The sequence below is a fragment of the Lepidochelys olivacea genome (genome assembly GCF_965140295.1).
Source record: "Lepidochelys olivacea isolate rLepOli2 genome assembly, chromosome: 16".
Taxonomy (NCBI): Eukaryota; Metazoa; Chordata; order Testudines; family Cheloniidae; genus Lepidochelys; species Lepidochelys olivacea.
The window spans coordinates 5478332-5503491 of NC_140426.1; the positions used below are offsets into that span (position 1 = coordinate 5478332).

Consider the following 25160-nt stretch of genomic DNA (forward strand, 5'->3'; position numbering starts at 1 on the left):
AACATTTATTTTGATTAAACAAAACAACCTTAAATGTTTTGGATACGTAAACTTCTCTTATCAAACCCCATTTCACATTCACAACTAAGTTATAAGAAGTTCAGCCCTTAACATATTTTGTATTAAATTCAGATTTCATTTTAAGCAGGCTTATTTTTAAAAATGAAAAACGTAATTTAAATAGCTAAATTAAAAAATCGGATTTCTCCCTGGTTACCCAGCCTGGTGTGTCCCAAAGGCAGCCCATGTATCACAGACTCTCTCCTGTACATGGTAACTTCAGTTACTCTAACATATTGCAGTGCTTCCTGCCCTTTGCACCAGGGAACGTGCCTCACATCTGTATCCCACTGTGGAAAATACTTTTCCTTTAACATCTCCATTCACCTCTGTGCCTCAAAGACCCACTCGTAAGCCACCATTTACCGCTAGAATCAACTTTCATCAAAAGTTCTTGCTCAGGGAACTGAGCTGTTGGCTGTGGGAAAAGAACCCTTGTCCAAGTGCTGTGCTGCACTCAGGGATGGCATGGCCAAGCACAGCCTCTTGGCAGGAAGCACAGAGTTCAGTGCCAGAGTGTGAGTGATGACTATAGACTATAGAGTGATGACTGTCAGAGAAGGGAAAGAAACCCTTCATGCAATGTGTACCAAAGAACTGGATCCCTCATCTTTTTCAGCTTTCCCCTCCTAGCATTGTCTAGCATTCAGTGTAGTATCAGATGCAGTGCCTCTCTAGGGAACTATGTCCTGCCCTTGTAAGGGGATGGACTTGCTGTTGCATTGGACTTCCCCTTCTCTAGCTTCTGTGGTTTACATTGTAAAAGGGCAGCTTTCCACCTTTGGTGCTTGGCTGCTTGAGCCATTTGGGGGAATCCTGACCAGTCAAGCCGGGGTTTCGACCACCAAGTTCTCATTACGGAAGGTACTGAATGACCTGGCTTCTGCTCGTGGCTGCAAGGTACACTTTTGCAGCTGGGAATGTAACCAGGAATTTCATATAGTCTTGTCACTTGGCAGCCCTAAAATCAAAGCACATCAAGACAGGCATCAGGATGTAGATGTATGGTAGGGTGAAGAGGTAACTTCCCAATTCCACAAACTTTGATCTTGCGGTTTAGCTCTGAATTTGATTATCAGAGCTGGTTTTAAGGCTTCTACCTCCTGCTTATGCCCAGGTGGTACTGCACAGCTTTTCATAACTGAATAGTCCTGGATTTGGTCCCAGAAAACCTAAGGGAATCCTGTTGTGATGCCCTCTCAGGAAGTTCAGGACTGTGAGTCATCTTGTTACCCCTTGCCGCAGAGGAAGAGGGACTTGGTGGAGCTAAACTGTGCATCATCCACCTGACACTCCAGTCTGTTAGTCTCTGAACAAACGCCTTAAAAGCTCTGTCAGCCTTCACTTTGCCTTGCAGGTTAACCTCAGGTGCACTCCAGTCCCCAAAGCTCCTTAAAAAGTGACCCCCGCAGTTCCAGCCCCTGGTCACAGGGCACTCCCAGCAGTTACCATGTCTGCTGTCTGCGAAGAGCAGCATGCACACCAGCCTGTTGGATCAGCTGAGGAGTCACACTTCAATATACTGCATGGAGTAAAACCAGGAGTAAATATACTAAAAAGGAACAGAGATTGAGTGATCCTAAGATGAGATAACAGAAATAGTTACAAATAAAACAAAAATAGAACCTGCATTCTAGTGGCTAAAACTTAACAGGGGACCATCCTTGTCCAAGGCAGTTTCACACCTCAAATCCCCTCTCAGCGTCGCCATGCCACATGGCTGGGATCCACTGTATTCACTGTGGCTACAAATAGCCTAACCTCTTTGTTCCCTCCCTGATAACAACATGCCTTTTCCCTACTTATAGTCCCCTAAATCTCCCATACCTTTGTTCTCCAGAGGGCTGGTGCCCCGCTGTGTTCAGTTTAACCTGGCTTTTCTTGTTGCCTTGCGTCACCTGCAGCTGCCATTGTGTCTGGGTTTTTGCAGTGCTTGAGTTACACCAGAGATCTTTTCTTTTTTTTTTCAGCAAAATAATTTTATTTCTTACTAAAATACAGTGAACACCCATCAAGCATTCTATACACAGTTGAGTTGAACAACTACTGTTGTGATGTACAAAGATACATATTAAGGCACATGAAGCTGCTCTTTTACAAAATGATTGTTTTTAGTTCTCCACATGTCTTTGGTACATCTTGAACATGCCACATTATTGGTAGATATGCAATTCTGTTATAATAAGTTATCTATAAGACAAGACTATTTTTTCCTCTGGAACTGTAAGCTAGTATTTCTCATTTTTTTCCCCCCACTTAGGGCTTTCTGGTCGGAGAAAGGTAGGCATTTCAACATGCACCTTTAGGTCTTAGTTTTTCTGGTAATAGAACCACTTGTCCACTTCAGGTGGTATTGTATTGGGAGTTCCACAGGGTGGTACTGCTTCCAAAGTAGCTTTAGCAGATTCTTGACTAAGGCCTGGTCTACAGTACGCAGTTATTTTGGAATTAGCAAAGTTACTTCGAAATAAAACTGATTCCGTCCACACGACCAAACCAGTTTTTTCAATTTAAAGGGCTGTTTAATCTGATTTCTGTACTCCACCTCGGCAAGTGGAGTAGCGCTAAAATCGAGATCGCAGTTCCGGGTTACAGGTACTGTGGATGCAGTTCGACGTTATTGGCCTCCGGGAGCTATCCCAGAATGCTCCCTTATGACCGCTCTGGACAACACTCTCAACTCCGATGCACTAGCCAGGTAGGCAGTAAAAGCCCTGGGAACTTTTGAATTTCCTGTTTGGTCACCATCAGCACAGGTAACCGTCAGCACAGTCCACCATCACAGGCGACCATGCAGCGTCCACCATCACAAGAGACCACGCAGTCCCGGATTCTCTGACAAGCTCCAGCATGGTCTGAACGGGAGGTACTGGATCTCATCGCATGCTGGGGAGACGAATCTGTTATGGCAGAACTACGTTCCAAAAAAAGAATCACAAATACGTATGCTAAAGTCTCCAGGGCCATGACAGAAAGAGGCTACTCCAGGGACACAGAGCAGTGTCGTACAAAAATCAAGGAGCTTAGGCAAGCATACCAAAAAGCCAGGGAGGCGAACGGGTGCTCTGGGTCACAGCCCCATACATGCTGCTTCTACCGTGAGCTGCATGCAATTATGGGGGGTGACGCCACCAGTACCCCACCACTGTCCGTGGACACCTGCAAGGGGGGAGTAGCACGAAGCGAGGAAGATGAGTTTTTGGAGGACAAAGAGGAGGAGGAGGACAGTGCACAGGCAGCAAGTGGGGAATCCGTTTTCCCCCCTAGCCGGGAACTAGTCTTAACGCTGGAGCCAATAGCCTCCCCCACTCCCAAGGCATGCTCTTGGACCATGACCCTGGAGAAGGCATTTCTGGTGAGTGAGAGCTTGATCGGAGCCATGCAGTGGGGGGTGCAGGGTGGTGGGGAAACCCAGCCGTCCTGGGCTGTTTGCGTTTAGTTTAAAGAGCTCATCCCTGCTCAGAGCCTCATCGGAGCTATGTGGTGTATGTGTTTTGGGGGGTGGGTGTTGTGTGAAGCGATCATCCCAGAGAGCCCACAGGCCCTCCTTTTATATGGCAAACCCACCAAGCATTGCTTGCTATGGGAAAGGGGGCCCGGCTGGTTGAAAGCATTGAAATGAATGTGGAAGAAGCAGAACGCCGCATGCCCCTAGGGCTTACCATGGCTGCCTGCAAGCTGAATTCTGTTGCCTGGCCGCATGCGATGGCTTACTCACACCAAAGTGGCAGGCACTTCAGTATAAGAGGCAAAATGCGACCTTGTACAGAAAGAACATGTGCTGTGTACTATGAATTGCCTGTTTCATTGAGAAAGAGTGTCCCCTTTGTTCTCTAAAATGTATCTTTTAAAATACTACCCTCCTTTTTTCTTCTCCCACAGCAGGTGCAAATGTTTCAACGCAGCCCCTATCTACTCCGTCCCAGAGGCTGGTCCAGATTAGAAGGCGGAAAAAATGAACTTGGGATAACATGTTTGCCGAGCTCATGCAGTCCTCCCACACTGATAGGGCCCAGCTGAATGCCTGGAGGCAAACAATTGCGGAGTCGCATAAAGCGTTACTTGAATACGAAGAGACGAGGGACGTGTGCGATGAGAGCAGGCAGGATGCTATGGTCATGCTCATGGGGGAGCAAACTGACATGCTCCGCTGTATGGTGGATCTAATGTGGGAAAGGCAGCAAGACCACAGGCTGCCACTGCAGCCCCTGTATAACCACCCTCCCTCATCCCCAAGTTTTATAGCCTCCTCACCCAGATGCCCAAGAACACAGGGGGCGGGGGAGGCTACGTAGTCAACCCCAGAGGATTGCACACGCAACAGAAAGCTGGCATATCCTAAATTTTGATTTGGTTTCTGGACTTGGCCTTCCCTCCTCCTCCACCCTCCTAAACCAATGCCCCTCCCTCCCCCGTCTAGCTTCTGATTTCTCTCAGTGTTTTGTGCAACAAATAATAAAGAACAGTTTTTAAACAATTGTGACTTTATTTCCTTTCATATATATAGGCAGCGGGTAACTTTAAGAGAAACAAACACAACTGGCACACCGTACCCTGGCCAGTCATGAAACTGGCTTTTAAAGCTTCTCTGATGGGCAGCACGCCCTGCTGCTCTCTTCTAATCGCCCTGTTCTCTGGCTGTGTGAAACTGGCTGCTAGACGAGTTGCCTCAACCTCCCACTCCGCCATAAATGTTTCCCCCTTATTCTCACAGATATTGTGGAGCACACAACAAGCAGCAATTACAATTGGAATGTTGGTTGTGCTGAGATCTAACCGAGTCAGTAAACTGCGCCAGCGCGCTTTCAAACATTCAAACGCACATTCTACCACCATTCTGCACTTTCTCAGCCTATAGTTGAACCGCTCCTTACTACTGTCCAGGGTGCCTGTGTATGGCTTCATGAGCCATGGCATTAAGGGGTAGGCTGGGCCCCTGAGGATAACTGTCGGCATTTCAACATCCCCAATAGTAATTTTCTGGTCTGGGAAGTAAGTTCCTTCCTGCAGCTGTTCAAACAGACCAGAGTTCCTGAAGATGCGAGCGTCATGCCCCTTTCCCGGCCATCCCACGGTGATGTCGGTGAAACGTCCCTTGTGATCCACCAGTGCTTGCAGCACCATGGAAAAGTACTCCTTGCGGTTTATGTACTGGCCGTCCCAGTGTTCCGGGGCCAAGATAGGGATATGCGTTCCGTCTGTCGCCCCGCCGCAGTTAGGGAACCCCAATGCATTAAAGCCATCCACTATGACTTGCACTTTTCCCAAAGTCACTACCCTTGATAGCAGCTGGTCAATGATTGCATTGGCTACTGGCAGCACAGCAGCCCCTACAGTAGATTTGCCCACTCCAAACTGATTCCCAACTGACCGGTAGCTGTCGGGCATTGCAAGCTTCCACAGGGCTATGGCCACTTGCTTCTCAACTGTGAGGGCTGCTCTCATTTTGGTGTCTTTGCGCTTCAGGGCAGGGGAAAGCGAGTCACAAAGTTCCATGAAAGTGGCCCTATGCATATGAAAGTTTCTCAGCCACTGGGAATCATCCTTTACCTGCAACACTATGCAGTCCCACCAGTCTGTGCTTGTTTCCTGGGCCCAGAATCGGCATTCCACGTCATGAACCTGGCCCAACACCACCAAGATCTCCCAATTGCCACATGCCGTGCTTCTAGGAACGTCTGTGTCCAAGTCCTCATCACTATTGTAATTGTGCTGTCGTTGCTTCCTCACCCAGTTTTGTAGGTACTGCACATGCTGCTGGATAATGCACGAGGTTTTTACAATGGTCAAAACTGCAGCGGAGATCTGAGCGGGCTCCATGGCTATGGTGCCTGCACGGGTAATCCTGGAAAAAGGGCGCAAAACGTAGGAGAGCAGAGTGGCAGCGGAAGAGGTGCTGTTCAGTTCACGATAGCCTAAAAAAGGTGGGAAATGGTTGTCTTCTGTAGCTTTCATGGAGGCGGGAGCCCAGGACAGACAACATGGAGAAGTTTGGAAGTGTGGCAATAGCGGGAGAGCAGAGTTGGTGGCGGAAGCTGTGCTGCTTGGTTCACGATGGCTGAGCAGAGTTGGCAGCGGAAGCATTTGAAGAGGAAGAGAAAGAGTAGATAGTAGAGATTACATTGGAAGATGAGAGGAAATGAGAGGTGGATTCATAGTAGCAGGAGAGCAGCGGTCCACCGTCTGCTGAAAGCAGTATGGCATCTGCACTCCAAAAAGGCACGAAACAATTGTCTGCCGTAGCTTTCACAAAGGGAGGTGCAACTGACGACACACACCCAGAAACACCCACGAGAATTTTTTTGCCCCATCATGCACTGGGATAACCCAGAATTCCAATTAACCCAGAATTCCAATGGGCAGCGGGGACTGCGGGATAGCTACCCACAGTTCACTGCTCTGACGTTTGATGCTAGCCTTGGTACTGTGGACGCACTTCGCCGAATTCACACGCTTTAGTGGGGACACAGAAGACCGAATGTATAAAATCGCTTCCGAAAATTCAAATAGAATAATTTCAAAATAATTTCGTGCTGTAGGCGTACCCTAATACAAAAGGCACTGTCTGACACAGTTGTATTTGCGCAATTGATTGCTCCTCCATCTGTTTTTTTAGATACTAGAGCTGTCCAGTGTTCATGAGTGCTTTTGATGATGTTAATAGCAAAGTCCTTGTCTTTAAATTCTCCATTAAATGCAAACTGGTTTTCTGGCTTCCCATCAGGTACCTTGTACCTTCTAAATCAGTCCACTGTAGCTTCTAGGTATCCAGGTTTCATCTTTCAGACATCATCAATATTGTTATAGTTGGCTGCTTCAGCGTCTTCAATATTGATTGCTATTACTTTCCGGTCTGTCTCCCCCTCATCAATCAGTGCCATTGTGCCCAGTAATTGTGCCCAGTAATTAAATTTCACTTTAATTACTTCTCCTCTTGCTTCCAATTGCTTCCAATTTCACACACATCAATTGGATCGTTATCTCCATAATAGCCAGTATTTTCATCTTTATGTCCTGGATGCTCCCATGTCTGTGGGATAGCACCATAATTCCAGATATAGCCCTTGTGGGGAAATACATTAGCAACATAACGCAGCTGTCTTTTCTTTACATCTTGTTTAATTGGGTTTAGAGGATCCTTTGTTGCAATTTCCATCTTTGCATTTGTCCATCAAGGTAGTTCCACAACCATGTTGAACACGTTGCCAGCAACTGGATATACTGAAATATCATGGAATGGTGAAATGTAGTGTCCTTTATCATTTTTGAAGAAGAGCTGGTATCCAGGCTGTTGGGGGTAGCGCTCTCCTTCACGCTGTAGCTGACCGTGGTGCCACCAGCAGCGAAGGAGACAAACTGACACACACCGCACCAGCCCCTTAGGGAGATCTTGGCAGGCAGGTAAACCAGCATTCCTTTGTCTGAGACACACTTGTTCCTCAGCCCTGCCTGCTTATATGGATTGAACATAGGTGCATACAGCTTCTGGCATAGCACTCGTACACACCATGCTGACTCAGTGTGCAGCTTCTGGGATGAGCCCAACCAGTTGCATAATCTAGTTTTCAAAACAAGTTCCCTTCCCTATCACTGCCTTCCACAGCACAACTACTCACGTGTATTGCATGCGTTATCTGAACTCACCATGCCCAAACAATGGGTGCATTCATGATTTGTCTTTAAGTAAGAACACAGCTGGGGCTTTGTTACTGTTTTATTGTCTTTCCAAGTTAGTGACTCTTGGTTTCACTCTGAAATGTTCCCACACTTTTAAAACGGATTTTAATGACAGTGTCTTTCAGTGAGTTCAGACTTTGCCTCTATGCTTTGCAGTATTTTATCTTGTAGGCTTTGTAGGCTTTGCAGAGCAAAGTCCCGTTCAAGGCAGCAGTTACACCACTCTGAATGCTCTTCTGCACTGTATTGTCTCAGAAGCTGGTTTTGTCAGCATTGTGCAGCAATCAGAGCAATGGATTTTTTTTTTTGAGTTCTTGGCTTCTCCGTTGTCAAAGCAAGTTGCCCCTACAGAGTTGGCTATGTAGCCCAAAGTCCACTGCAGCACAGAAGGAGAGAAGGCACCCTGCCCAGAGTCGCTTAATCTTGCTAATGAAGTTAATCAATTAAAAATATGTAGCTCCCCGTATTCATGTTGAAGCTAGATGAGACTGGGGTGGGCTACTGCTGTGGTTGTGCTTCCTGCTCTCGGAGCCGCCACAGGCAAGCCCACACTTTGCAGAAAAAATAATGTACAGAGAAGCAGAAGCTGCTGATAATCTTTTTATAGCTTCACATGACATAGGTGTTAAATGTGAGGGTTTTTTCCCTCCCTTTTATCACTTGGCTGGACTGCAGAGTTTCCATCCTTGAGAGATGTGCTGTAACAGGGCAGCTCATGTCTGCTTCACTTTCAGTGGTTTACAACTTAAACTAAAGGCAAAGAGCTTCTGGGGGGTGGAGAGTTAACACAGGTTTCATGGGAAACTTTCTCATTTCGAGTTGACGTTCTGGATTTTTTTTCTTTTTTTTCAAATGTTTAGCCTCTAGACCTTTGCAACCCAGTCCGGACTCTCCTTTTGTCAGAGGAGCTGCTGCTTCATGAAGGCAGAAGCAGGACTGTAAAGGTGAGAATTTCAGTCACTCCTAACATGGTTATTGTGCTCATTCCTACGCATCTAATGTGTTAGATTGAAAAGGTCAATGTTTGACTTTTAAAATGCCTTCATTGCAGTGGAATTCAAAAACAGATGGAGCCAGTTCATCTTGGGATAGACTAACTGCCACAGCAATTGCTGGAAGTCTTCTCTTCTTCGCATCCATTTTGATGGCACCAGACACATGGCAAACACATGCCAGTCATTTGCCTAAAAGTCATGAGGTTTTTGTTTCTGCTTAACTGTTGGCGCAGGACCTAATCCTGGGGGTAGGGTTGGGAACCTTTGTGCACTGTGGAAGCTCCCAAAACAGGAGAAACCAAAACAGGTTTCAAGAGAAACCATACCTCGATTTCACCATGGTTTGGTTTTTGGTAAGTGTAGGTCCTGAAAGGGGAAATATGCCCTCTCCTAACTCCTGGCCCCTCCTCACTTGCTGTGTTTTGTGCCTGTGGCGTTATCAGGAGGGGTGTGAAAAACCCTGACAAACAGACCAGGGTGGTTACATGCTTGAGCCAGGCTGTGTACATCAGAAGGCTCAACAGCCAAACCAGGGGAATCAGGTGATTTTAGCTGAGTTTTGCTTCGGCTTCATTTGGATCCAAAATGTAGGGGTTGCAAACCCCAAGTATTTGAAGCTGAAGAAGAGGTTTGTCTAAGTTTCGTTGGGCTCTATTAACCTGTCTATGCCTGACGTGAAAGCATGGGGCTAAGTGTAATTTATCTTAGATGATTTTGCTTGAAACACCGTCATGTGGAGCACCCTTCTTTTCCTGCCCAGTTACCGTAATGAGTAGAGGTGGTAGAAAGGTTTCCGTCAAAATCTTTGGTTGGCAAAAAATGTAGATTTGGGTCGACTGAAACATTTTTCAAATTTGTGTCAATTTTGGGGAAATTTTTTGGTTGAAATGAACATTATAATTATAATTAAAATGATAAAACAATAATTTTAAATGGGAAATGCTGAAATGAACTCTTTTGACATTAACAAAACATCTCCCTTCAATTTTTTGGGCTAGATTTCTATACCAGCCTCCCCAGAGGAAGAGGTACCTGGGCACTCCCACACCCCCTAACCTTCAGCCTAGTGGTTAGAGCACTCACCTGGTGTATGGAGACCCATCTTCAAGTTCCTGCTCTGGAGAAGGGACGTGAATCCAGGTCTCCCCTTTCCGCCGGGCGAGTACCCTAACCACTGGCTAGGAGCGTCTCTGGGGGTGGGTCTGTCCTGTTAAAGCTGTTCTGTTTGTATAAATACTCCTTGGAGTAGGGACTGGACCCAGGTACCCCCCAAACGGAGCTCCCTGCCCGCCAAGTCGGAGTTGTTCTCATGCTGTCTGACCAGCAACTAGTCCCGCGTTTCTAAAAAGTGGGACAGCCTCAACAGGAAAGAATGAGAGCCCCCCCTCCCCCCCACACAAATACTCAGCAGCCTGGGGTTGGGGTGCTCACCTGGCAGGGGGGAAACCTGGGTTCAAGTTCCTGCTAGCAGGGATTAGAATCTGGGTCTCCCACATCCCAGGTGAGTGTCTTCACTACTGGGCTAAACGGGGCACCAGCATCACTGCCATCTTCTTGAGATGGGTTTTGTGAATCCAGCCCTTCAGTCCCTTTGCTTTTATTAAAAATCAATTCTTTCGACCCAAAATGAAACGTTTTCGGCTTCTTAGTTTCACAGGAAACTCCAAAAGTTTTGGTTTCCGTTCAGCCCAAACTGAAATTATGTTTTGATTTTTTTGGAACTGCTATGAATGGAAAAATCCGTACTTCCTCCAGCTTGGCTGATACATGTATAGTCACTTGGATGCTCGGTGACCTGTTTGGCTGCACAAAATTCTGTGGCATGTCCATGCAGCCACGGAGGGCCCTTTTCCTTTACTATTCAGATCCTTTTGTGTTCCATGTTTTTGGATGGCTGGTTGCAGAGTCTCAGAAAACCATGGCCTCACTCCTGGCCAATGGCACACAGGCATCTGTGTGGTTCAGCTCGGTTAAATTGCTCCTGTTTCTCTCTCTCTGGTGTTCAAAACATAATTCTTCCATCTTTCTGATCTGATTCATTGGTCTTTCCATGAAAGTCACTGGAAAATTGTGTCATTAACTTGGGAAACTCATCACTGATTTGCAGCTAGACTCTTGCCCTGCCTGTGCCTCAAATGTCCTGCACTGCCACAGCTCCTCTAGGGCTACAGAGCCCCCCAAGCAAGTGCAGGTATATGCAGCATCAGTGGAGCACTCGGCTGTGGGAGTGAAGCTCCTGTATGGGTGGGGAGGCACTGTCGTAATATTTACCTCCCCCCCACCCCTCTGTGGGGCAATGATTTAGTACAGCCCTGATGCCCACTCTGGGTTGATTGGAGTTGCCTGTCTCTGGTTCCATTTCAAAGGTCTACAAGAGCAGCAAAACGTTAGCTAACCCTGTGTCATTGAGCTGCCATTTCCGGCTGGCGAAGGTGAGGGGGGCAGGACGTGGAAGTAGATGGGAACATGGAGAAGGTCACGCTGAGGCTTTTCTAGCTAGAAGAAATGTGCGTCTCTGTCACCATAGCCAAGTGGCTCTTGTTAGCCATTTTGGGGCCCCTGCTGTAGATGTCCAAGCTCTGTCAGAGTGAGGGCGCCAGAGAACAATTGGGTCCTGTTGGTCTATCATGTCTAGGGGATGAGAGTGGGATCTCCAAGTCAGAGTTATCTCCGTGAAAGAAGTGTGCCCTGGGTGTGAGTGCAGGAGAGATGGTTGGGAATCATGTTGCACTTGGGGCCGTGCCATCTGCTAAACCTGGCCAGGGGGAAGAGAGAAGAGTATGTGGCTGAGGGCCGTGGAGCCTGGCTCTGGAGGGTGGAGTGATAGGACTAATGAGGTGGGAGGGGACAGGTTGGCAGCAGCTGCCTTGGAAGACTGAGCTGCCGTGTTTGGCACAGTGTGCAGCAGCATCTAGAAGCAGTTCTTAGCCTAGCTAGCTGCATTGTTGAGAGAGGAGGATCATAACTAGTAAGATTTTTACATCACTTAGCATTCGATCGAACGGCTTGCTCATGCTCAGTAACATCCCCGCTCTAAGATCTGATAAGAACATAAGAATGGCCATACTGGGTCAGACCAAAGGTCCATCTAGCCAAATATCCTGTCTTCCAATAGTGGCCAGAGCCAGGTGCCCCAGATGGAATGAACAGGACAGGTAATCATCAAGTGATCCATCCCCTGTCATCCATTCCCAGCTTCTGGCAAACAGAGGCTAGGAACACCATCCCTGTCCATCCTGGCTAATAGCCACTGATGGGCTTATCCTCCATGAACTAATCTAGATCTGCTGGGACCTAGCAGGGCTGGAAGCAAGTGCAGCGCATCCCTTCAGAAAGCTGGAGACCTCCCTTCTCCAGTGGAACTGAGAGTATCTGTTTGTCGTCTTAAACCTTTCATGTCCAATTTATGGTGGCATGCACAAGAGCAGAGTCTTACCCTATACTATAGAGTCACGGGTCCCTCTCGTGACGGGATCCCCCCAGGGTGTAGCCTGGGACTGTGGGACCGCTGTGTCCCCAAACTCTCACCAGCTTGGGCTGTCTCTCACAATGCGTTGCTATTGACCAACAGCAAACCCTGCCAGGTGCTGTGATCACTCAGCACAACTGCCTGTGGAGCCCCACACCCAGCTATATTGCATGAATGCTCTCAGAGCCACTCATGAATCACCCAGAGAAAGGCACCAGAGTCAAATCCCTCCAGCTCCCAGCACTGTACCCCAGCAATGTACCATCTTGCACTGCTCAAGATGGGCAGTGCAGATTTATTAATTGGTTCACCACGTCATCAATAGAAAGTGGATATACACCAGCCTTTGTCAGACCTGAGCAGAGTTTCCCCACACTTCATACAAACTCACTGGTAAAGATAAACAATTAAACAAATTTATTAACTATAAAAGGTAGATCTTAAGTGATATTAAGTGATAGACAAAAAGTCAGAGTTAGTTACCAAAAGAAATAAAATATAAGCACGCAGTCTAAACTCTCAAGCCTATTTGACTGGGCAACAACTAGATGGAGCAGTTTTTCTCACCCCACTGGATATTGCAGTCCTTCATATTGCAGGCCAATCTCCTCTGTTGGAGTCTTGTCTTCTGGGTGTCTTAGTTGCTTCCAGCATAGGTGGGGGCAGGATAAAAAGCCCCACATGTGGCCACTGTGTCTGTTTTATACCCTCAGACCATGCGCTTGGAAAACACAAGTCCAGGCATGTCTGTGGGGTATTGCTGAGTCTCTCCCAGCAAGGTTGAGCAATCCCCCTGGTGTGGCCTCATGCAGGTCATAGACTTTCAAGGTTGGAAGGGACCTCAGGAGGTCATCTAGTCCAACCTCCTGCTCAAAGCAGGACTAATCCCCAATTTTTGGCCCAGATCCCTAAATGGCCCCCTCAAGGATTGAACTCACAACCCTGGGTTTAGCAGGCCAATGCTCAAACCACTGAGCCATCCCCATTGCATTGTAGCTCCTTTGCTGGACAATGGACAATGGCTGTTGATGGTTTGGTTGACACCCTGCCTGGGTGTTGGTTACTTTCCTTGTTGTTGCCTCTGGGGAGCTAATATCTGGCTGATTCCCCAACTTACAGCATATTTTAGTGACAACCATACAACACAATCTCATAACTTCATATGCATTAATGATACACATATAGGGATAGAGAAATGACTTTCAGCAGATCATAACCTTTCCCCTGATACCTTACAAGGCATGCTTTAGATGTAAGATCATGATTATATGAAAATGGGGAATATGGGGGTTCCAGGACGCTCCCCCAAGGTATAGAATATCACACCTCTCTTCCCGCCTGGCTTGATCTTAGGGCAGCCCTTGGCCTTCTCTATCTCACTCTTTGGTCCGCTGTCATTTACTAGATAATCCCCTCTCCTCTCTGCAGTGTGCCTGTTTCCCTCTGCCCTCTTTCTCTTCTAACCCTGACCTGTTTCAGCCTAGGACACCAGTTCTGAGCGGCAGATGCCTGTCACCAGTGTGGGCATTGCTCTCTGATCCCTCAGTTTGCCTGGGCTCTGAATCATTCAGGAGCGGGAAGCTATGGGGCAGCTGGCAGAGACTGAATTCCTGCATCTTGATTTAAAAATGAACTGCTTTGCCTTTCCTCCCTGACTCCATTATCACCCCCTTCACTTGGGCCATAACTTGGCACTTCCAAAGCCAGGAATCCGAAGCTCTTTGTCCTCCATCTCCTGTAGGAGGGAATTTGTCTCCATCTCTGGAGCCCTGCCAGAATCTGTCCTTTCTCTCGCCCTACCTCTGGTGCAATCCTTGTTTAGGCCTTACGCACATCCTGTCTAGACTGTATTGCAATTCCCGCTTTTATGGTCTTCCGAAATCCCCCCAACAAGCCTCCAGCCAGAGGATCCAGAATGCTGCAGCCTGTTTTGCAGAGGAACCTAGATGTACTTTGCCTTTGTCTGGCTCATTCCCTAATGCCCTTGAAGGCAGCCATTGATGCTATAACAGGCTCCACCCATTCCCCTCTTTTTTTCCTGCCTTCCCAGCCATCAGGAATTCCATTCAGGGCAGCCGGAAACCCTGCACTTGGAGCGCACAGCATGGCCCGGTCCCCCCTCTTGGAGACACAAGAAGGGATTTCTCTTCAGATCATTCGTCGCCGCTTTGCGCTGCAAGATCCCAGCACTTGGGGGTGGCAGGTCCAGCTGGGAGTGGGGTAGCTGGGCCCAGCTGGGACAAAGGGTCAGACGGACCTACTGAACTCCAGGAGAGGTTTCAAAAGGAAGCTTCTCAGTAACTGCAACTCATGGCAATTCCGTCCTGCTTAATAAGTCCGATTGGGCCAGAGACTCAATCGCTCTACACCTTCCCCTCCCACCCTGACCCTGCCGTGTTGCCTCCTTGACATCCCCGCACTTTCCTTACCCCACACCCACCCTGCCATCCCGCCTCACTGACAGCCCCCACCTTCCCCTCCCCACCCCCACCCTGCCATCCCACCTCACTGACACCCCCACCTTCCCCTCCCCATCCCCATCCTGCCTCACTGACACCCCCCACCTTTCCCTCCCCATCCCCATCCTGCCTCACTGACACCCCCCACCTTCCCCTCCCCACCCCCACCCTGCCATCCCGCCTCCTTGACCCCTCCCAACTTCCCCTCCCCAACCCCACCCTGCCTCACTGACACCCCCACCTTCCTCTCCCCACCCCCACCCTGCCATCCCGCCTCACTGACACCCCCACCTTCCTCTCCCCACCCCCACCCTGCCATCCCGCCTCCTTGACCCCTCACAACTTCCCCTCCCCAACCCCACCCTGCCTCACTGACACCCCCACCTTCCCCTCCCCACCCCCACCCTGCCATCCCGCCTCACTGACACCCCACAACTTCCCCTCCCCACCCCCACCCTGCCATCCCGCCTCACTGACACCCCACAACTTCCCCTCCCCACCCCCACCCTGCCATCCCGCCTCACTGACATCCCCCCACCTTCCCATCCCCACCCTGCCATCCCACCTCACTGACATCTCCACCTTCCCTACCCACCCCCATCCTGCCACCCCGCCTCATTGATGCCCCCCACCTTCCCTTCCCTTCCCCACCCCCACCCTGCCATTCCACCTCAGTGACACTCCCCACCTTCCTCCCCACCCCCACCCCGCCATCCCGCCTCATTGAGACCCCCACATCTTCCCCTCCCCTCCCCCACACTGCCATCCTGCCTCATTGGCCCCCCCACCTTCCCCTCCCTACCCCAGACCCCCTTCTTACCCTTCCCCTATCCATGACCCTCCCAGACAAACTCAGATCAGTTTGTATAGCAATATAGCTCAGTTGGTACAAAAACTGTGTTTAGATCATCCTCAAGATTGGATGTGTTCTTCTAAGAGCTCTGCTCTAGCTCAGCCATCATATATGGGCATGATGCGGGAAGCCCCGGGTGGAATTCTCCGTCCTGTGTTATGCAGGCTGCATTATCATCATGGTCTTGTCTGACCTTTCCCAGGAAACTCTGTGCGCCTCTGTGCCCCGTTACCACGCAGGAAACTGTTAGCTTGAGCACCTCTGCTTTGCGGGTCACAGCAGTGACAGTACCATTCGGGAGAGATGTGTGTCTTTTCCTTCCATCCCCTCGCCCGGGGCCTCACTGGAGCAGTTGGGTAGCTCTTCTGTTGACCCACCTTGTTAACAGTTAGAATCCTGCATGAAAGTGCTGAGTCAGTCCCAGCCGCTGCTGCTGGTCAGCCAGCCCTCGGCTCGCTGAACAGAAGGATAGCACCCCTGGTCTGAGGATCATTGGGAAATGCTTTGCTTGTGCTCCAGGGCCAGCTTATTTCTCTACATGCTCAAGAAAAGAACTAGCCCAAATGCAGGTACCTTGTACAATGTCATGTAACTATCTAACCCCTAACTTCCGGAATGCTCCCTCCTCCAAGTGTTTGCCATTCTCCTAGCTCTGCAGGAGGAACCTCTTTCAGGGGGCTAGACTTTCCTAGTCACCTGGAGGGTTCACCCTGCCCTTACTTTGCCATGGGGTTTGCGAGGAAGATGGAGGGAATTTTACAAACCATTTCTCTGTGATGTGTGTGGCCTTTGGTGTAAAGTAGAATACCACCTTCTGAAAACCAGGAGCCACCTGGACACTTGCACCCTGGTATAAATGCCTCCTGTGTAGTCTGCACTGGACTCCACGGTAACCTGCACTGGACTCCGCTCCTGTTTGGTATAAACGCCTGCTGTGTAACCTGCACTGGACTCCACTTCTGTTTGGTATAAATGCCTCCTTTGTAGTCTGTGTTGGATTCCTCTCCTGTCTGGTATAAACACCTCCTGTGTAGTCTGCACTGGTCTCTACTCTTGTTTTCTCTACATATTGAATTTTAATTTTTCCGTGTTCCCAGTTGAAGCATAGGTCTGCTCGGAAAAGTGACTGTGAAATGGCATTGTATGTTCTTGTGTTTGTGCCTCTTTGATCTTCAGTTCAAATCTGCTTGGCTTCTAAACTAAATGATATTCTTGTCTCTGTCTTCACCTCCTTGCCTCTCCATTTACTGCTCCATCTCCCCTTCCCTTTCAGATCCTTGAATTCACCTTCTCCAACCTGTGTCTGGAGTACCCCTCTGGTTGCTTCCCAGACCTTCTCCAGTCCAGCTTCCACCCCCTGCACCCCATTGAAACAGCTCTGTCCAAAGTCTCTACTGGCCTCTGCCTGACCAGAGCTCAGAGTCAGTGCTCTGCCCTCCTCCTCCTCCACCTGGGAGGGCATTTTCCAGAGGAAAAGATGAAATGTTTCATGTTGACTTTCTCATTTCATTTCAATATTGTCAAAATACTGTCATTTTCAATACGGTTAAACCATTTTGTGTTGAGTTTATTGTTTCTATTCATTTTGGTTAGACTTTAATATCATTAAAATATTAATTTTATAATATTTTGTGTGATATTTAATACTACATAGAAAATATATTATATTTAATATTTTAATAAAATAGTTGAAAGGAAGAGAATCAACATTAGCAAAATGAAATATTTTGATGGTTTTGAATTGGAATTTTTTTGAAATTTTGTTTCGTGGGAAATTTTGAAATTGCAGCTTTTCATTCCAATTTGAAACAAAAATAAAATAAGTATTTCAAATGCTGGAGTTTCCCATGGAATGGAAAGTTCAGTTTGTGAGCAGCTCTACTTTAAAGGAAGTGCTTTTCTGTTTTTGTGTTCACTGGACTTAAAGGGATGTGTGTTTGCAAAATAACAGTAATATTTTTCTTGGGGAGTGTGACAGACTCTTGGTCCAAGGATGATGAGAATGACGAGGGGCCTGGAAAAACTCCCAGGACGAGAGATTGAAAAAATTGAGATTGAATAAGAGTCAGCATGATAAAAGCATGTAAAGTAACGAATGGTCTAGAGAAGGGAGATTGGGAACTTCTCTTCGCAGTCTCATAACACATGAAGAAGGGGGCATTCAATGAAATTAAAGGGTGACAAATTAAAAACTGATAAACAGAAACCCTTCTACATACAACACGTTATTAGACTGTGGAACTCCTTACCACAGGAACTTGCTGAGGCCAAGAATTTAACAAGACTCAAAAAGAGGTTGGACATTTCTATGGATAACAAGAACATCCAGAGTTGTTATGATTAATGACAATAAACATTTTGGAAGGGACATCAATCCTCAGGCTTCAGGGCGTGAGCCACTTTCTAACTGTTAGGATACGTTTAGACTGCAATTAAACACCTGCCCCTGGCCTTGGTCAGTTGACTCAGGCTTGTGGGGTTTGGGTTGCGAGGCTGTAAAACTGCTGTGTAGATGTTCAGGCTCTGGGACCCCTTGAGGATGTGGGCCCCAGAGCCCGGGGTCCAGCCTGAGCCCGAATGTCTATACAGCAATTATTAGCCCTGCAGCTCGAGCTCAGCAAGCCTGAGTTAGCTGACCTAAGTCAGCCACAGCCATGCCACGGGTCTTTTATTCCATTGTAGATGTACCCTTAGAGACCTAATGCAAAGGTCACATTATCCCCCATCTGACCACTATTGGGTTTTCACATCTTCCTCTGAAGCAGCTGGTACTAACACTGCCAGAGACAGGAGGCTGGACCAGGTGGATAATGAGTCTGATCCAGTCTGGAAATTCCTATGTCCTATGACCCCACACATGGAGCTAGAGTGATTTTGCTGACTTTTCCTGGTCTCCGTTGTTTCCTGTTAGCCCCATTGAAAGATACAGCAGTGCTGGAGTGTCTCCTTATAAGGCAGAGTGAACTAGGGCCAGGGATGGAGGGATCCGCAGGGAGTGACCCTAGGAACAAGCCAAATTCAGAAGCAGGCTTAGGGTGAGGTTTGTACTGTGTTGGTCTTGAAGTTAATAATTAAGCCAACCCCTGAGGGGGTGAGTGTGGGTACTAGCGAGTGTGTGTGTTGGGAGCAGGGGAGGGCCTCTGGCTGTTCAGTAAGAGAAGCAAACACAAGGCTAGTTTTATTTGTAAGCTAAAGCGAGGTTCATAGCTCTGCACTCCTGAGAACTCCACAAAACCAAACCTGCGTGCAGGAAGGAAAACGGACTGTAGCAAGGCCACTGATTTCAGTATCAGAGTCAAACACTGACACAACATACGGAGTTCTGTTAGAACCTGAAATCTATTAGAACATCGGCCTAGTGAAATCTGCCTCTTCTTCTCTACCTCATCTCTCAGAACCTCACTGCATGTGTGAACAGTGACTCAGTGCGGTTTCAGAGTAACAGCCGTGTTAGTCTGTATTCGCAAAAAGAAAAGGAGTACTTGTGGCACCTTAGAGACTAACCAATTTATTTGAGCATAAGCTTTCGTGAGCTACAGCTCACTTCATCGGATACATACTGTGGAAAGTGTAGAAGATCTTTTATACACACAAAGCATGAAAAAATACCTCCCCCCACCCCACTCTCCTGCTGGCAATAGCTTATCTAAAGTGATCACTCTCCTTACAATGTGAATGATAATCAAGTTGGGTCATTTCCAGACCAAATCCAGATCTTCTCACCACCCCCCCACACCCCCCCCCCCCCCACAAACCCACTCTCCTGCTGGTAATAGCTTATCTAAAGTGACCACTCTCCTTACAATGTGTATGATAATCAAGGTGGGCCATATCCAGCACAAATCCAGGGGTTAACAAGAACGTCTGGGGGGGAAGGGGGGTAGGAAAAAACAAGGGGAAATAGGTTACCTTGCATAATGACTTAGCCACTCCCAGTCTCTCTTCAAGCCTAAGTTAATTGTATCCAATTTGCAAATGAATTCCAATTCAACAGTTTCTCGCTGGAGTCTGGATTTGAAGTTTTTTTGTTGAAGAATTGCAACTTTCATGTCTGTAATCGCGTGACCAGAGAGACTGAAGTGTTCTCCGACTGGTTTATGAATGTTATAATTCTTGACATCTGATTTGTGTCCATTTATTCTTTTACGTAGAGACTGTCCAGTTTGACCAATGTACATGGCAGAGGGGCATTGCTGGTACATGATGGCATATATTACATTGGTGGATGTGCAGGTGAACGAGCCTCTGATAGTGTGGCTGATGTTATTAGGCCCTGTGATGGTGTCCCCTGAATAGATATGTGGGCACAGCTGGCAACGGGCTTTGTTGCAAGGATAGGTTCCTGGTTTAGTGATTCTGTTGTGTGGTATGTGGTTGCTGGTGAGTATTTGCTTCAGGTTGCGGGGCTGTCTGTAGGCAAGGACTGGCCTGTCTCCCAGGATTTGTGAGAGTGTTGGGTCATCCTTCAGGATAGGTTATAGATCCTTAATAATGCGTTGGAGGGGTTTTAGTTGGGGGCTGAAGGTGACGGCTAGTGGCGTTCTGTTATTTTCTTTGTTAGGCCTGTCCTGTAGAAGGTGACTTCTGGGAACTCTTCTGGCTCTATCAATCTGTTTCTTCACTTCCGCAGGTGGGTATTGTAGTTGTAAGAATGCTTGATAGAGATCTTGTAGGTGTTTGTCTCTGTCTGAGGGGTTGGAGCAAATGCGGTTGTATCGCAGAGCTTGTCTGTAGACGATGGGTCGTGTGGTGTGGTCAGGGTGAAAGCTGGAGGCATGTAGGTAGGAATAGCGGTCAGTAGGTTTCCGGTATAGGGTGGTGTTTATGTGACCATCGTTTATTAGCACTGCAGTGTCCAGGAAGTGGATCTCTTGTGTGGACTGGACCAGGCTGAGGTTGATGGTGGGATGGAAATTGTTGAAATCATGGTGGAATTCCTCAAGGGCTTCTTTTCCATGGGTCCAGAAGATGAAGATGTCATCAATATAGCGCAAGTAGAGTGGGGGCGTTAGGGGATGAGAGCTGAGGAAGCGTTGTTCTAAGTCAGCCACAAAAATGTTGGCATACTGTGGGGCCATGCGGGTACCCATAGCAGTGCCGCTGATCTGAAGGTATACATTGTCCCCAAATGTAAAATAGTTTTGGGTAAGGACAAAGTCACAAAGTTCAGCCACCAGGTTAGCCGTGACATTATCGGGGATAGTGTTCTTGACGGCTTGTAGTCCATCTTTGTGTGGAATGTTGGTGTAGAGGGCTTCTACATCCATAGTGGCCAGGATGGTGTTATCAGGAAGATCACCGATGGATTGTAGTTTCCTCAGAAAGTCAGTGGTGTCTTGAAGGAGTGCTGGTAGCGTAGGGCATGAGGAGGGAGTCTACATAGCCAGACAATCCTGCTGTCAGGGTGCCAATGCCTGAGATGATGGGGCGCCCAGGATTTCCAGGTTTATGGATCTTGGGTAGTAGATAGAATATCCCAGCTCGGGGTTCCACGGGTGTGTCTGTGCAGATTTGATCTTGTGCTTTTTCAGGGAGTTTCTTGAGCAAATGCTGTAGTTTCTTTTGGTAACTCTCAGTGGGATCATAGGGTAATGGCTTGTAGAAAGTGGTGTTGGAGAGCTGCCGAGCAGCCTCTTGTTCATATTCCGACCTATTCATGATGACAACAGCACCTCCTTTGTCAGCCTTTTTGATTATGATGTCAGAGTTGTTTCTGAGGCTGTGGATGGCATTGTGTTCTGCACGGCTGAGGTTATGGGGCAAGTGATGCTGCTTTTCCACATTTCAGCCCGTGCACGTCGGCGGAAGCACTCTATGTAGAAGTCCAGTCTGCTGTTTCGACCTTCAGGAGGAGTCCACCTAGAATCCCTCTTTCTGTAGTGTTGGTAGGGAGACCTCTGTGGATTAGTATGTTGTTCAGAGGTATTTTGGAAATATTCCTTGAGTCGGAGAAGTCGAAAATAGGATTCTAGGTCACCACAGAACTGTATCATGTTCGTGGGGGTGGAGGGGCAGAAGGAGAGGCCCCGAGATAGGACAGGTGCTTCTGCTGGGCTAAGAGTATAGTTGGATAGGTTAACAATATTGCTGGGTGGGTTGAGGGAACCATTGCTGTGGCCCCTTGTGGCATGTAGTAGTTTAGAAAGTTTAGTGTCCTTTTTCTTTTGTAGAGAAGCAAAGTGTGTGTTGTAAATGGCTTGTCTAGTTTTAGTAAAGTCCAGCCACGAGGAAGTTTGTGTGGAAGGTTGTTTTTTTATGAGAGTATCCAGTTTTGAGAGCTCATTCTTAATCTTTCCCTGTTTGCTGTAGAGGATGTTGATCAGGTGATTCCGCAGTTTCTTTGAGAGCGTGTGGCACAAGCTGTCAGCATAGTCTGTGTGGTATGTAGATTGTAATGGATTTTTTACCTTCAGTCCTTTTGGTACGATGTCCATCTGTTTGCATTTAGAAGGGAAGATGATGTCTGTCTGTATCTGTACAAGTTTTTTCATGGCTGAAGGGTGGTCCAGGGAATGGTGGCGACAGAGCAGTATCGAAGCCAGCAAGCAGATTCTCTCTTACAACCCTAGCAAAAAGCATTCAGGTTTTTTAACTTTCTGCTTTGGGGAATAAGTTGCCACAAGTTTGGCCACAAAGACGTTGTGGTAGTTGGCAGTCTCAACCAATGACAGCATTCCTGTAGGTGCAGTACAACTCCTGGCACTTAGCTAGGGGGAGATCAGGGAGAACAGCAGCATAGAATCATAGAAAAGCTATTTAGAAAAGCTGGACGAGCACAAGTCCATGGGGCCGGATGCGCTGCATCTGAGAGTGCTAAAGTAGTTGGCGGATGTGATTGCAGAGCCATTGGCCATTATCTTTGAAAACTCATGGCGATCCGGGGATGTCCCGGACAACTGGAAAAAGGCTAATGTCGTGCCCATCTTTAAAAAAGGGAAGAAGGAGGATTCTGGGAACTACAGGCCAGACAGCCTCACCTCAGTCCCTGGAAAAATCATGGAGCAGGTCCTCAAGGAATCAATTCTGAAGCACTTAGAGGAGAGGAAAGTGATCAGGAACAGTCAGCATGGATTCACCAAGGGCAAGTCATGCCTAACTAATCTAATTGCCTTCTATGACGAGATAACTGGCTCTGTGGATGAGGGGAAAGCAGTGGACGTGCTGTTCCTTGACTTTAGTAAAGCTTTTGACACTGTCTCCCACAGTATTCTTGCCAGCAAGTTAAAGAAGTATGGGCTGGATGAAGGGACTATAAGGTGGATAGAAAGTTGGCTAGATTGTCGGGCTCAATGGGTAGTGATCAATGGCTCCATGTCTAGTTGGCAGCTAGTATCAAGTGGAGTGCCCCAAGGGTTGGTCCTGGGGCCGGTTTTGTTCAACATCTTCATAAATGATCTGGAGGATGGTGTGGATTGCACCCTCAGCAAGTTTGCAGATGACACTAAACTAGGAGGAGAGGTAGATAGGCTGGAGGGTAGGGATAGGATACAGAGGGATCTAGACAAATTGGAGGATTGGGCCAAAAGAAATCTGATGAGGTTCAACAAGGACAAGTGCAGACTCCTGCACTTAGGATGGAAGAATTCCATGCACCGCTACAGACTAGGGACCGAATGGCTAGGCAGCAGTTCTTCAGAAAAGGACCTAGGGGTTACAGTGGACGAAAAGCTGGATATGAGTCAATAGTGTGCCCTTGTTGTCAAGAAGGCAATGGCGTTTTGGGCTGTATAAGTAGGGGCATTGCCAGCAGATCGAGGGACGTGATCGTCCCCCTCTATTCGACATTGGTGAGGCCTCATCTGGAGTACTGTGTCCAGTTTTGGGCCCCACACTACAAGAAGGATGTGGAAAAATTGGAGAGAGTCCAGCAGAGGGCAACAAAAATGATTAGTGGACTGGAACACATGAGTTCTGAGGAGAGGCTGAGGGAACTGGGACTGTTTAGTCTGTAGAAGAGAAGAATGAGGGGGGATTTGATAGCTGCTTTCAACTACCTGAAAGGGGGTTCCAAAGAGGATGGATCTAGACTGTTCTCAGTGGTAGCTGATGACAGAACAAGGAGTAATGGTCTCAAGTTGCAGTGGGGGAGGTTTAGGTTGGATATTAGGAAAAACTTTTTCACTAGGAGGGTGGTGAAACACTGGAATGCGTTACGTAGGGAGGTGGTGGAATCTCCTTCCTTAGATATTTTTAAGGTCAGGCTTGACAAAGCCCTGACTGGGATGATTTAGTTGGGGATTGGTCCTGCTTTGAGCAGGGAGTTGGACTAGATGACCTCCTGAGGTCCCTTCCAACCCTGATATTCTATGATTCTATGATGATTCTATGTCGAATAGAGGGGAACGATCACATCCCTCGATCTGCTGGCAATGCCCCTACTTATACATCCCAAAATGCCATTGGCCTTCTTGGCAACAAGGGCACACTGTTGACTCATATCCAGCTTCTTGTCCACTGTGATCCCTAGGTCCTTTTCTGAAGAACTGCTGCCTAGCCAATCGGTCCCTAGTCTGTAGCGGTGCATGGGATTCTTCCGTCCTAAGTGCAGGACTCTGCACTTGTCCTTGTTGAACCTCCTCAGATTCCTTTTGGCCCAATCCTCTAATTTGTCTAGGTCCCTCTGTATCCTAGCTTGCTAGCCCAAGGTTGGCTCTCTCCTGTTCCACTTCATCCCTCACACAGCTCGCCTATTGGCTGTCTAGGGAAGCACCCACTTTTAGAGGAGAAAGAAATTCAAGAGGTTCTCAAGGGTCTGTCCTGTCCCCTTTTAAATCTAGGTTTGGATGTATGCTTTGGGCATGTGGCTGATACTTGGGGAAGCTCAGAGTCCTGTGAGTGCCTTTTGTAACCAAGCCGAGCCATACACTGGCTGACAGGACAGAACTGCTAACGTCTGAGTCGTGGAGTCACACGTGGTGGATGAGTTGATGCTTTTGCTTGTTATTTATTATTATTATTGCAGTAGCACTTAGGAGCCCTAGTCATGAATCAGAGCCATGCTGTGCTAGGAGCTGTACAAACCCAGAAGAAAATCGGCCTTCCATTTCTGCAGTTCATGCCATGAATATATAGTAGGTCCCTCACTCGAGTTTCAGGGGAGTTAAGTCGCTAAGGCATGTAGCTTCAGTATTTTGCAATATTTGCATCCCAATTGCAGCCAAAATCATTATTGTTTTTAAGTATTATTGTTTGTCTCCATTAAGTGCCTGAAAACATTCTCCTTTAGCATGGCTACTTCAGAGCCAACATGTCATTTACTTGAGGGGAGCAGGACAGTGTGTGATGGTTTAAAATAGTCAAAGCCCCTCATCCTCACCAAGATGAGTTCTCATGCAATCTGAGAGAGTATATGTGCTCCCAGGCGGGAACTTCCACAACTCAAATAATTTCCTGTCCTTCATCCTGGGGTGTGAAAACCTTGGAAAAGAGGGTTGGAGAGACAGCGGTGTGGGTGTGGGTGTGTGGGCACAACAGTTGCATCTGTTACATTCTGGACACATTGATTCCTCCCATCACAGGGCTCCAGAAGTCCCCTGTAAATAACAGTCTGCAGGGTAGGAGTGATGGGCTAATAACTTCTAGATGCTAGCAAGCATCTGTCGTTTGAAGTAGTCTGAGTTTTGCAGTGTGTGAAATGCTCTCTTCAT

At 47.8% G+C, this 25160-nt stretch overlaps 1 protein-coding gene and 1 pseudogene across 8 annotated transcripts in view; one reads left to right on the forward strand and one right to left on the reverse strand.

The window, feature by feature from the left end:
- The window catches only part of RGS3 (regulator of G protein signaling 3), a 243266-nt gene that overhangs the window by 118165 nt on the left and 99941 nt on the right, over nucleotides 1-25160 (forward strand). For all 7 annotated transcript variants that reach the window (XR_014714330.1, XM_084650181.1, XM_084650185.1 and 4 more), the window contains one exon: nucleotides 8598-8681. Coding sequence is in view for 6 of the 7 variants with exons in the window: in XM_084650181.1 (XP_084506307.1) it covers nucleotides 8598-8681 (84 nt within the window). In the remaining variant the exon portion in view is untranslated. The remainder of the gene's footprint in view (nucleotides 1-8597; nucleotides 8682-25160) is intronic.
- LOC311531908 (inorganic pyrophosphatase pseudogene) lies at nucleotides 1453-7530 on the reverse strand (annotated as a pseudogene). The gene is made up of 2 exons: nucleotides 6614-7530; nucleotides 1453-2479 (listed from the first exon to the last, which is right to left on the reverse strand). The product of its transcript is annotated as an inorganic pyrophosphatase pseudogene (transcript).